General features: G+C 46.1%; 1 protein-coding gene across 10 annotated transcripts in view; it reads right to left on the bottom strand.

The window, feature by feature from the left end:
* LOC111248619 (latrophilin Cirl-like) overlaps positions 1-13,308 on the bottom strand; it is a 451,353-nt gene that overhangs the window by 53,718 nt on the left and 384,327 nt on the right. For all 10 annotated transcript variants that reach the window (XM_086988339.1, XM_086988338.1, XM_086988340.1 and 7 more), the window contains one exon: positions 4,046-4,149. In XM_086988339.1, the coding sequence (XP_086844465.1) occupies positions 4,046-4,149 (104 nt within the window). The remainder of the gene's footprint in view (positions 1-4,045; positions 4,150-13,308) is intronic.

Here is a 13,308-nt window from a genome sequence, read left to right as displayed (position 1 = left end):
CATCATGATGCTTCAACAAGAACACCTCCTTTTATGTTGGCAACCTTGCGCATGAACGAGGTTGCCGCATCGCCGCATATAAATTCCCCAGTTCTGTTTCAATCATTTGTGGCGCTACTTGTGGGAGGATTCAACACATTTTGGGAACAGAACCATCTCCCAAAAATATTCAGAACACTATCCTACAAACGAAATCTACAAAGACGAGTGATACAGTAAGGGATCTAGCGAGTCACAAGACCAATCCGCACTGACAATTGCAGGTGATACTAACGCTACGAAGCGCATTGAATGTATCCCTCCCACTGAAATACTGAAAAATCGATTTTTCTTCTAACCTTCCAGTCATCTATGCATTACCAGCATCCTTTTACTCGTCCAAGTCGAAATAGATAGAATTCGAAATAAATATCTTATATTTTTATAGCTGTCAAGAAACGAACACTTAATTAAATAAACGCAAACTGTATAACAAATGCAAAATTAATTCTATTAAATAATTGCACTAGGCTTATTACCGGCTTTTTTCGAAATATCATAATAATATAACGTTTCAATCGTTACATGGACTTCGAGCTTTTTCTTGAGTTTGACGGTTCTTATTCGGACAAACGATCTGAGAGTTAATCTCTACTTTTCTTAATAGGCCGCTTAACGAAGGCTCTAGACAAGACAGGAGCGCCGCTTTCTATTTAACGGACGCATCACTGTTGCTAGTAAGCATCCCAAACACCCCGGAGATGATTCTTCCCGAAGTCTTCTAACGTCGCGATGCAACTTACGCTTGCGTCCCTCTGCTAGATTCTAGAACGTTCTAGGAGTGCTCAGGCTCGGGTTTGCCGCTTTTGCCTTGCGCCATTTCTCATCGCAGGACCTTCTAACAGACAAAGATAAAAGTATAATTTGATGGCATCTCCCATAAACCCAGCCGCTCTGCACGAAGCTCACTGCTATCCACGTTGTGAGTAGCTACTGCCCGCTCAGCTATCTTTATAGTCTTTGTTTATGGGGTTACTTTTATTAAACTAGGGCCGTTATTGTTGCTGCACCCGTCCGTCGATGGTGCAACTTGTCATGCCCCGAGCCTGTGTCGATCTTTGCTGGGTAATGACGGGACGGGGCCGAGGTTAGCAATGAGAAAACATTTGTTATTGTCGCTTGCCTCTCTAGCTGAAAAATGCAAACAATCATAGAAAATTGGAACTCGCGTTCTTGCTTGCTAGATGCCAGTTAGCATCTGCTGTTTTAATAGTACACTGAGCGACAAATAGTGGCGTCGACAATGATACCTCAGACAACGTTAACACGAGACGACTGCCATTGTAAGTGGCCACCGCTGCCGGAAGACCTCATCGAGCGGTTCGCAGGCTGCCTGCCTACCACAGCTCTACCGGTGTTCGAGGCTAAGGCACGGGCCTTGTGTCTCGCCAGCGCCGTCGCTGGTTCGTGGCAGTAAACGTCACAGCGGTGGACCCATTCCCATTGTCTTTCATCGTTTCGCTCTCACAAAGTTTTTTGCTGATGGTGATACTACTGCCGTTGGCTTTGTCTCGGAGATTTCCTAACTGCTATCCTGCATGAGTGCCGACTGTGCCGCCCATCGTAAGCAACCCATAGTTTACGCTCTCCGACCGCGTAACCGTAAGCACTATCGAACCCAACAATGCCCGTCCCGCTATCTAGCGTACCATGCGGCGTAGCCATGGAGCTTCATCGCATCATCCCGGTATTTCGGTCCTACTGACTAGCACTGTTGCTGACTACTACGAGGTCCCACTTTCTTAATCAACATCCGTCCGTCTGTTTTCCTATCCAACTAATCGACTGCCTGGCCCCACGATCTTCCAAGTACATGTCTCACGAAAAGTTACCCTCACTCGTTCTTAACATCCTAACTGAATGCGCTTTTGCGGAGGCGGGGGCATCGCACCGCACCTTCTCATTCTCTACGAGCGAAAAAAAACTACAAGAGTTAACGCTACGAATAAACAACCCGTTGCGCGTCTCCCGCACAACACGCGCTATACATTGACCAGTGTTTATACTGTAGTCGTGGCTACCGAAAGAGGCACAGATGGACAAGGCAAGGACACTTCGGTTCCTCCGTGCGTCACTCAGAGAAACCGAAGATTATAAACGCAGTTATCACGGTAGGATGAGCAATTTACAGCTACAGTGGGGTTATAGTATCTTATAACTGTATCGCATTATTACTGCTACCGGTAGTTGCGCTGCGGTAGCAGCAGGAACATTTCGGTAGTGTTTGGCGTCAGTGAGTCTGTGATAATGATAACGTCCTGGATAGGCAGCGTTGTTTTGCTTTGCCCTGCATGACTCCAGCATTGTTAGGCATATTATATACTCTCATAGAGGCGTAGTCACAAAGGGCATAAAGCTGCAGGAAGACTGCAGAAAGTTTTGCAGATATACGAACAACTGGGTAACCGAGGGCCGAATGACGGCTTTTATGCCGTAATCTCCTGCTAGCCATATAGCTCGCAGCCTACTGCTGTTGCTATGAATAAGGCCTACTTTAATTCCCACTAACTATTAGACTTAGGCTGTGCAAACGCCTAGCAATATTACATTCATCATTATTACCACCACCTCGTTAATAATTCTGCTGTATATATATATAGATTTATATATAGCCATTGTCCAATCAAATGAGGCCACCCAACACTTTCACATATCGTCGAGTTCATCGTCGGAATTAAATATCTATATGCAGTCTTTTTTTTTTTTAAGTAAAGACTACTTTCTAGAGATTGAACACACTCTCGTTGGAAAGGCATTTTTAACTGTTGTAGGTTTCCCCACCTTTGGCTACTATCACTTCTGCAAGTCAGTTTGGCATGACCCGAATGCATTATCTTACCACACACAGTCAAAATGTGGCTTTTAGACCCACACTGAATACCGTACCTTTTGAGTTATGAGGTGACTCGTCCTTTGCGACACGTTTTCAATCGGATTCAAGGCGGGTGAATTCCCAGGTCATAGCAAGACTTTAAAGCTGTTAGTGATAAACGCCTCAGAGGTACATGACATAGCGGTTTGACACGCATGACCACCGAATCCATTTGGGAATCGTTCTCGCACCTAGAGCAACATTTTTCGCCTGAATTTATTGTGTTTTTTTTTTGTTTTCACTATTCCGTTGACAACATGCAGGTTTTCGGTGCCATTGATAAAGGTTACAGCTTTGCCCAGGTATTCAACATGTTCAATTACACAGGACTTGTAGAATCCTGTTGGACACAGCGTGCCCGGGCTTTGTTGCCCTTTGGCACAGCTGGAATATTATCACAAACCAGTCTTTTTGTAGCGATTTGTTTGATGTTTTGCCTGATAGCCGCAACGCCAACTGCCCACTTGGATATTCCGACCACTTAACAATTTTTCTTCTAAGGGTTATTGGAATCCGTTGTTTTATCATAAGGTCTTTCCATAATCCCACTACAACTCACAAGAGTATGAAGATTTCGTGAGGAAAAGGATAAAATTGGATACCCGAACTATGCGTAATAACACGAATGTTTATGGATATTTTGGTAGATAATTATTGTCTCACAAGCTTTCCCCTTCATAGTAACTTAAAATGTTCTTTTTCACGAATATGTGTAGATGATAGCAATTGTGCGTCTAGTATCGGAACAGCGTATCAGCAATTCAATATCTAACACAACAAACAGGGGAGGATATATTATAACGAAAATAACGTTTGGTTACTTTCGTTTTCAACGAAAAAGAAAAGGAAGTTTTTTAATCCTTCTAGATCATCTCACATTATATCTATCGAATCTACTACATACAGAAAACATAAGTATGCATTGCATATAAATATAATGACGAAAAGTAACAGCATGGAATCTTTTCACTTCAAATATTTTCTACTCGTTTGCCTCAGCCCCTTGTTCACCCCCTTCAATTTTTCTGAGAGTCCTTGCTTGAATGGATCTACCAGTAAAAGCGATATCATAAAAGTCGCGTTTCAACGTTGAATCAATGGCGTCTAATTGAAGAGGCATGTAGATGTACTTACCCGATCCATCAGACTTTCGACCCATAGCGACTTGCACTGTTTCAGATCCGGTTTCGACGGGTACCAGTGACCCTCCAGTGCATCGCAATGCCAACGGGCATATCCTGCAGCGTAAGAGACATTTGAAAAAAGTGGTGGGGGTTAGTGGATGCAATGGACAACAAGTAGGTACCAGAAAAGAACATAATATCAAGGGATATTTTACCTCATACTCACAAATTTATTACCGCCTATTTTTATCGTAGTATTACTATAGTCAATTCTTTGTTGCTGCCTAACATTCCGTCCCGCGTCCCAACCTTTCAATATACTTAAGCGGTGATTTGTGGACCAAGATAAACGGCCTGTTCTCTTCTCACGTTCATCTAAGGAAGGTGTGCGTCTAGGTTTGTATGCACGTAGGCACTTCTACAAGCGAATCGAGTATGTACATAGTTAATGTGTTGCGCGCCGACGCCGCCACCATTGCCGTTTCCTAGGGGAGTTAAGCGTCTCCTCGTCCTGATCGAGGCAACGGTCAGCCCCCGTACTTCGATCTTCCCCTGTTTTACTTGTCGCTGCTATTCAGCCTCGTGAGATAATCCCGACCAGCTGCACGAGATCCGCTTTAATGCACGCGTGCTACCGCTGACTCCATCACCCTAACGCTCGATCTTCTTCGTTCACGCACTCTTGCTCGCTGAACAAACATGCGTCTACGCATAGATGGAGGGATAACAAGTAGAGAGCTGATCGGACCGAGTTGAATGAAGACGCCGGACAGGGAAATGGACGGCAATGGAGGACAGTCAAACTTGAATGAGGTAGAAATAGGTAGAAGAAGGAAGAGACCTCGAGAGACGGGAACAAATATGCTGCTGCTACGGCTCTATGTAGTCCCATGAGGAGATGCATTAGCTCAGCTGGATTTAGATTTTTCTGCGTTTCTTTTTGAGCCGAGCGGTTAGTCAGAAACAAGCTGAGGCAAACACAGTCTCCTCAAATGCTTCACTTATTCTTAGTGAGGGGGAGGTCATCTGAACAGCTGCACCCCCGCTTCCGCCACCACCGTCGCCTACTTTGAATCATCGGCTGAGTGGGGACATGTGATAGCCCTGGTAACCTCTGAGCATGACGAGCTCCATGGCTCGTTCTACGGCGGAGCAAGCAAACGGGCACTTTTCAAAATCCACGCTCACCCACACGTATGTATATGTGCAATAATATATTTTGGTGTTTGCCCGCATGCGTGAGAAGAAAAACGGCTGTTGATGGTGTATCAAAATGTACGATGGCCATACGCTTCACTGAGTTGGATCCCGTCATGTAAAACAAGGATATGTGTGTAGGCGCGTGTGGGTGTGCGTAGGCACGTTTGCGTGTATATATGGGCGCATTTGCGTGTGTATATGGGCGCATTTGCGTGTGTGTGTAGGGGCACTTGCGTGTGTGTGTAGGCGCACTTGTGTGTGTGTGTGTGTAGGCGCGTTTACGTGCGTGTGTGGGTGCGTGTGTATGTGTGCGTGTGTGGGTGCGTGTGCCTGTGTAAGTGTGCATGTGTGGGTGCCTGTGCGTGCGTGTGTGGGTGCGTGTGTATGTGTGAGTGTGTGGGTGCGTGTGCCTGTGTAAGTGTGCGTGTGTGGGTGCGTGTGTATGTGTGAGTGTGTGGGTGCATGCTGTCTGGGGGGTGCGTGTCTGTTTGGGTGTGAGTATCTGTTTGGGTGTGAGTGAATGTGGGCAAGTGTGTGTGGGTGCGTGAGTGTGTGTGTGTGTGGGCGTGTGGTTGCGAAGATGTGTGGGTGCGTGAGTGTGTGTGGGTGTGCGTGTGTGGGTGCGTGTGTCTCTGAGTGCATGTTTGTCTGGGTGCATGCTGTCTGGGGGGTGCGTGTCTGTTTGGGTGTGAGTATCTGTTTGGGTGTGAGTGAATGTGGGCAAGTGTGTGTGGGTGCGTGAGTGTGTGTGTGTGTGGGCGTGTGGTTGCGAAGATGTGTGGGTGCGTGAGTGTGTGTGGGTGTGTGGTTGCGAATAGGTGTGGGTGCGTGAGTGTGTGTGGGCGTGTGGTTGCGAATATGTGTGGGTGAACGTGTGAGTGTCGGCGCGTATATGAGTGTGTGTTGTGGGTGTGGGTGCGTGATTGTGTGTGGATGCGTGTACGTGTGTGCAGGTTCATGTTGTGTGTGTGTGTGTGTGTGTGTAACATATATGAAAGAAAGTCGCTATTTACAGGGATATCCGGCTTACTGCCGTTCGAGGGCGAGGGAAGTTCATGAATGTACCATATCTTTATGCACTTATATATTTGAAACCATTGCGAAATCTGGGTCCTGCAGGTCACTTGCACCCGTGGCCACTAACTCCTTAAGCACAGATATATTAACCTTCTAAGCAGAGCAGCTAGACGCAGAGGGGCAGGCCTAATGCGTGTTTCGTCCAGTTTCTTGGCGAAGACTGCCACCTTGACCGCACCCTGCCATCGTACCAATTCCGGCCAACAGTTTCTTATTCTAGGAGCAGCAGCACGGCAAACGATCCGTAAGCGACTATGCGTATAAAAGTGTGCGGATAGCAGCATAGGGTTGCCGTCAACGTTTCAATGAGTCCTTCAGTAATAACCGCTTCGGCGGCCGTTCTGCCGCATATGTACTGCGGCGAATGTGGTGAAGCACTGCTCGCTATTGCCACTGCCATTTCGGAAGTGGTCACAATTTCAGCGAAGAGAATGCGAGAAAGAGCTTCTGGTAGCTAAGTGTTAAAACCTTGGTGCTACCGACTAGCTTTGGTTATTCTAGTGTCTGCGGAAATGCTGAGTCATGGCCCTCGAGGCCCTTCTCTATGGTCGCTTCCGGTTCACGCCTTCTCACACTGGACATGCGTTCGCGCCAATGTCCAATGCACCGACAGAGCTTCTCTTGCCACAGCCCTTGCATAGCCCAAATACTAACGGGAATGTTACTGGCTAAGAAGTTTTCAGTAACATTGTTCTCTTTGTGTTCCGTTCCTTCGATCGCTTGCCTATACAAGCTTTCAGTTTTGCTGATGCAGTAAGCGAATCAGTGAAGATTAAGCAGTGCTGAACAATAATCGTGTTCCTTTCAAGCGACGCCCCAGTCGAAATTAACGGTTAACACTGCTGTATTATGGTGTTAGCAAATTTAGTCCAGCAGAAAGCTCAGCTATAGCAGTACATGCTTCTTACCGCGACCACGTGTCCACTAGCTTGAGAAATGGGTGTTTTCGTAATGGTGACCATTGAAAGCCATTCCAGGTTGCACACTCCCTTAAGCTCGTCCCCTCTCTCACCTTACACATCACCAAATAGATACAAGACATGCACCAACACCTAAGAGCGACTGGCCCGAAAATGTGGCGTTAAATGTTGCAACATACCACTGAATTACACTATGTCCCAAAAACGAAAAGATTGTCCGCTGGATCGCCGGCTAAAGGAAGACTGGGGATTTAAAGGGAATATATTTGTACATAGAGGGAGGTAGTGGTGACGAAGGCGAAGATAGAGGAGTAGCACAAGAAACAAGCAAAAGATGAACCATAGTGAGTGAAAAGAACCGAACGTAGAGGAGAGGCAAGTGTGCGGCATGACGCCTCGGGGCCCACCGCCGCGCTCGGTTGAGGCACTGCCCTTCACCGGCAGAGGCCGGTCCGTCCAAAAGAACTCGCGTTGATATCAGGGGACTTTTGTTAGAACAGCAAAGATGACTACGGCTAGTAGCATCGCGGACCACGGACCCTTCAAGTCCGCTTCAAGTGAGTGGCGAAAGCTCTTCGTTTTCATCTGATCTCGTCTGTTTGATCTTTGCTTTTCTTCTGCTTTCTGCTCGTTTCCTTCTTGCTTTCGGCTATCTTTTCTTTGCCGTATGTCGTCCCTTCGTTCGATCGAGGCGCAGCTTAGCTAACTTCTTTCTGATTCCCGCTCTCTTTCGCATACAGCGTCTACCTCTCTCTGAATGCCGATCTGGCAGCTATGGTAGGCTTTCTACAGATTGATCGGCCCGCTAGCTATCCCAGGCCAACTGGACCCAAGCGAGCTGGCCAGCAGGTCCTTTGCTGTAGGACCAAGCTTCGCGTCCAACGTTTCAGAACACAAAAATCCAGCATTCAGTATAACTTGCCTTCTTTTCTTTTCTCTCATTCTGATTTTAGCTCTCTCGTCTGCTCTCGCTGTACATCCTGGGCGCCGCCGTTTCTTTCGCAGGCGTCCTTCTGCCACTCTTTCCTCAATGGGCCGGCTTTCAAGCTACTCGAGCTCTATGTGCATCTAGTCCGCACAATGAAGGGATGGGATGGATGCACGAGCCGAGTGATTCGGGTTCAAGAAAGAGTGGGCGGTCGTGGCGGACAGAGAGAAATTGAAGCGATAGGGTAAAAATGGGTGGTACATCTTTCATTTTTCGATTTTGCATCAAAGAAAAAGGAAAAGGTATGGAATGACGAACGACTGCGAAACCAAACACTGCGTGCTCTAGTTCTGTAATCCTGGTGGCCTGATCTATTTAAATGTAGGAACTAGAGAATCAGCCACAGGAAAACGTTGAAATGGGCCAACCGATTGGCGGTCGTTCGCGTTCAATGGTTTTCACAACTTTAGCAGTAGCCCGATCGAAACGAAATATCGTTATAAAACACATTGTAGTGGCTATTGCGAGGACAGCTGGACTGAGAGTAAATGTTATTAACTTGGAGACGGTCAAGCAATAAATCTATAAATTTATATCGAATGGACGATCAGGTTTATCTCGTAGCAGTAACACGGATTGCCAATTGAGATCTAGTAGCTCTGGGAAGTATAATAACCGAGAACGCATTGGGGAACGTTCGTGTCCATTGCACCATTTGAACTAAATGCACAATTAAATATAAAAGTGATGACCAGGAACGAATAAGTAACCATACAACGATAAATCATCGCTTTCAAGGAGCGGCATTTGGCAAGAGTTGTTTTATGAACTTGAAATCACGAACTTACTTCTTGTGTCACCATTAGCTCGATTTGTCTGAGTTCTCAAATATATCATCAGTCTTTTTTGTATCATCTATCTAGTTTTCTACCTATCTATTATTTAGGCTCCTTCGCGAATAATTGAACCATATCGAATTGTCGCTACCAAGACTAGAGAACAAAAAACTACACTTACTAAAATGGGTTGGAAGGGTTAAAACGGGTTTGGAGGGGGTATGGGGCCGAGGCAAAAGGAGTCAGAGAAATCTAAACTAGCGACACTGACAGTGGAAAAGTGGAAATGTCGACTACTCATCCAGTAACCAAAAAAAATGTACGTATAGCAATGCGCAACGAAAAAAACTCCGCTACAATTACACAGAAATAGATAGATCCGTACACATAGGACGTTACAGCCCCTATCAAAGTTTATAATTTGTGAAGTGAGGGTTCTAGCTAAAGCGAATCAGGGGGAACTTCGAAAGGCGAGCAGTTAGATCCACTCGGAATGGTAACAGTGCGAAGTGACCCGAAAACGACAGCATAAGGAGACGGCAAAAAAAGAGCCTCTATGAAGAGGGAACCGGGACAGGCGCTGACTGCGTGTCATGGAAAGCGTGCAACGGGAATAAAAACGAATGAATTATGAATATAGCGCAAGAACTGCTAAGAAGAAACAGTCGACTTAAGAGGGTCGAACACTGAAAAAGTAATGGAAACAGGGGAGGCTGTAACGGGAACAGTGTGGCGACTAGCGTCAGGCCGTAGAAAGAAACGAGAGAAAAGGAAAGTTATTTTTTATGATAATTAGACACTTTTCTCTCCTTTTTTCATCTCCCTAAAAAGAAAAAGAAGACAAAATGAGCAATAGCAAGCCTATGAAAGGAGCAGACCGGAAGATGAGTGCTCCGGTGTCTCCTTTTCAGTGTAAGAGTCCGACAAAGATCTCTCGAATTTGCAACTGCCTGCTGCTTACGTTGCAAGGAGTGTAAACTGATCGCTCGGTCATCTTTTAAAGCAGGCCTTCTTTCCGCTGTTCTTGTCGAGTACGATCTGTTTTCCTAACGGGTATCACTATTTTATTGAAACCTGCCCCATTGTCATGGGGTGAACATTCCCAATCGGTAGCGTCCGCCATTTTCATGAAGAAAACTTCGGAATTGAAAGAAGACGCAGCTAAATACTTACTGTTTCCTGTGCGCCAAGTGAGCGTACGTAATACTCATACTGGTATTGACAATCTGACGTCATACGCACAGAGGTATATAGACTGCAGAGCAAACATCATAGATTCGTTTAAAAGCGAGCCCGATCGGGCTCAATTTAGCAAAACATTTTCATCAGGAGTAACTAACGTTTTCCACTGGGTACTGTTGAGTCTATATATAATCTGCCAGTACAAACGCTATGTTGTTTTGCGGTCACGCATGAAACATTATTATCGCAATAAATTACGTCAATTGTCTTTCGAATCAATTTGTATGCCTCTAAGAATTTGTAAATACTGTGTAGTACGATCTAATATGAATAACGTTCATATTTTGTAAAAACGTCACACGTGAACCTCAGACATCGCTGCCCCATTGGTGAGGGTGAAGCGCCAGGGCAGATTGCATGCTTTGACGAAATTAGCCTACGGGCGGACATAGAAAGCCAGAACTAACTAGCGAGGTAGAGGCTGTGCTTTCCCATTTGGCTTCGAACAAAGACAGTCCATAGCTTATCACCTTCATCTTCAAGATGAGCGATTTCTCCTCGGTTTCAAGTGACACATTAAAGCCTGCCCTCGTCGGTTGTTCCTCTACGTAGTTCCTGTCCTATGATTTCGTGTGTCGGCGCCATCGTTCTTGACTCGAAAGCAAGGCATTCAAAGGCTCCCTACAGAACCGGCTTTTGGGCAAGCAGACACTCAATGGTGCACCGTCCAGTTTATAATTCGAGGGAGCACGCTGGCTTGTCTGTACTTGCGTGCGGCAGGCCACTTTACCAACCAAAGAACAGTTCCATCACACGTATATCGCCGCAAAAGACCGCTAGCGGCAACTGCAGCAGCACTCTTTTAAGATATGCATCAACTACCGCTATCAACTAGGACTGCCGGTTGCCCGCAATCGAAGTCTAAAGCCATAGCGTAACTGAAATGCTTAGACATACCCCTCCGCAGTAAGGAAATAGCAAAGGATGACAGATAATTTGCTGGCCGACTGGTCCTAACCCAGTAGTCACGCTTGGCCTAAGTTAGGCTGAAGGCTTCGCGGCCTGGATTCTGATGGCAATTAGTTACCTAGTGGCGACGGCAAGAAATCCATTTATGCGTTCTGTTACGTGGGGTAACTTGCAGAGGCGGTTAAAGCATACCAGTAATATTATGTATATAGAAAGGGGTCTTACGAGAAGGCAGAGGAAGGTAAATGTACTTTTATATTCACGTCTTGTGTTTGCTTGACTGTTCCTCTGATAAAGTCGTTACGAAGTAACCGATAATTAAACTACTATTGTCTCTCTATTCGAGAAAACCTAAAGAGACGGGTGGTATAGAGGTCAAAGGGTTTAAGATTATGGAGGATGCAAAAGGCCTGGTAGACGAGCAGAAAGCAGCGTCCATAGAGTCCACAAGAAGCATCGAAAGAAATAGCAAAGGGGCGCCTATAATCCTAGTCAATATAAGGTAAATAGCAACATTGAGTAACGACGCCAGATCAGCAAGGCTTGTGGCGCTGCGTGAACAGTAAAACTCTCTTAACATTGTACGCTTACCAGCCTATCCCGGAGACCGGATAACCCTTTGAGCTCCGCTTGTCACTAACGCATTATCGGTGATTACCGATAGCCGAGCAATAGCATAAGCAAATCGAGTTACTTTAATAGAGCGGTACACACTTTTGTTGACGGGTGTTGCTTCGTTGCTCACCTGTGTGTCAGATGATTCGGCCTTAACGGTGGGTGCCGCTCTGCTAGTGTACTCAGCTGAGACAAACGCCCCAACGGCCGACCAGCAAGAAGAGGCCATGGCCACGAACACATCGCAACAACAACGCTAGCAAAGATAAACTTTTGTCATTAGACGTATTAGCTCTATGTCTCCAAAAAGGGTGTTGTGTCTTTGACAACTGAGCAGTAAATATGAATTAGAAGGTCCCAAACGAGGTAACACCAGTGGTCGCCTTCGGGACAGAGTAATAAGAAGGAGAAATAGGAAATAAAATGATAGAGTTACTTCGAAAATCAGCCGAATCGTTTACAACGTCCACAGTAGTAGAGGCCCTATTCGACACCTACTATATGACGCTGCAGCAGAGTTTATGTAAGAAAAGCTAACGGCAGATTCGAGCATAGTAATGGCAATACAGGCTATTTAGATATGTTAAATCATGTTGATCTATTACCCAGGCTACATACATCAAGTAGTGAACGTAACGAAGGCACCGTTACCTAAATATATGGGTAATACATAATAGAAATCACTGTAGATTGCGTTCCTTCGACTACAAGCTTAGCCAGGCAACATTGATAGAGCGTGCTAAAAGCAAGAGTGGCACAGAAGTGAAAGCAACGAACGTTTCGCCGCATCGCGCCTATATCATAGACCTATGTCCGCCTCTCCTCTCGTAGAAAAACAACAGTTAACACTGCTGACATGGCTCGGCAGGCGGCACTAAGGAAAATAGAGAAATATAGCCGACTAAGACCTTCTTTTTCTCGTCGAATGCCATCAACCATTTGCCAGCGTTCAAATACCTCAACCGAAAGAGCGGAGTAGGTGGCTGTATTGAGACATCACGCTAGCTCAGCACCCGTGGGTCGCGCTCTTCAGCTGCTGCTGCTGCTGCTGCTCGACTGTTGCTGTGCTTCTCCGAGGGTGGGTTAGTAGGCGATATATAGGCCACCTCGACTCAGCTAGCAAGGATCCCCCGACCTACCCCGCGGGCTCTTAAAAGGTGGCCTCGGCGATATGGTAAGAAGCGTATCGAATGGAACAATATCGCACATTAATCATTAAATTCTGCTACATGAAGTGACGGGCAACACATTCTTTACGGGTTGATCGGTCAGCCAGGCACTAGGCGGGGAGGCAGGCAGCCAGGATAGGAGAGCCGGACTAAAGATGAGACAGAGGCCTGCTCCTGCTGTTTCTGTCGCTACACATGGAGCAACCTTCATAATAAACGCCCCTACACACTTGTCTCAGGTGGGACGGAGGGTAGAAAATCCCACAAAAACGAGCGGCGAGGGGTACGAACGAAGACGAGACTAGGATATACCACAGAGACTTTTAGAGGCCTTTAGGAAGAAATCGCAAAATAGCTACAGCACATGAGTATCATCA

The sequence above is a fragment of the Varroa destructor genome, unplaced genomic scaffold (assembly GCF_002443255.2).
Source record: "Varroa destructor unplaced genomic scaffold, Vdes_3.0 BEIS01000004.1, whole genome shotgun sequence".
Taxonomy (NCBI): Eukaryota; Metazoa; Arthropoda; class Arachnida; order Mesostigmata; family Varroidae; genus Varroa; species Varroa destructor.
This window is presented reverse-complemented; position numbering and strand designations above follow the sequence as displayed.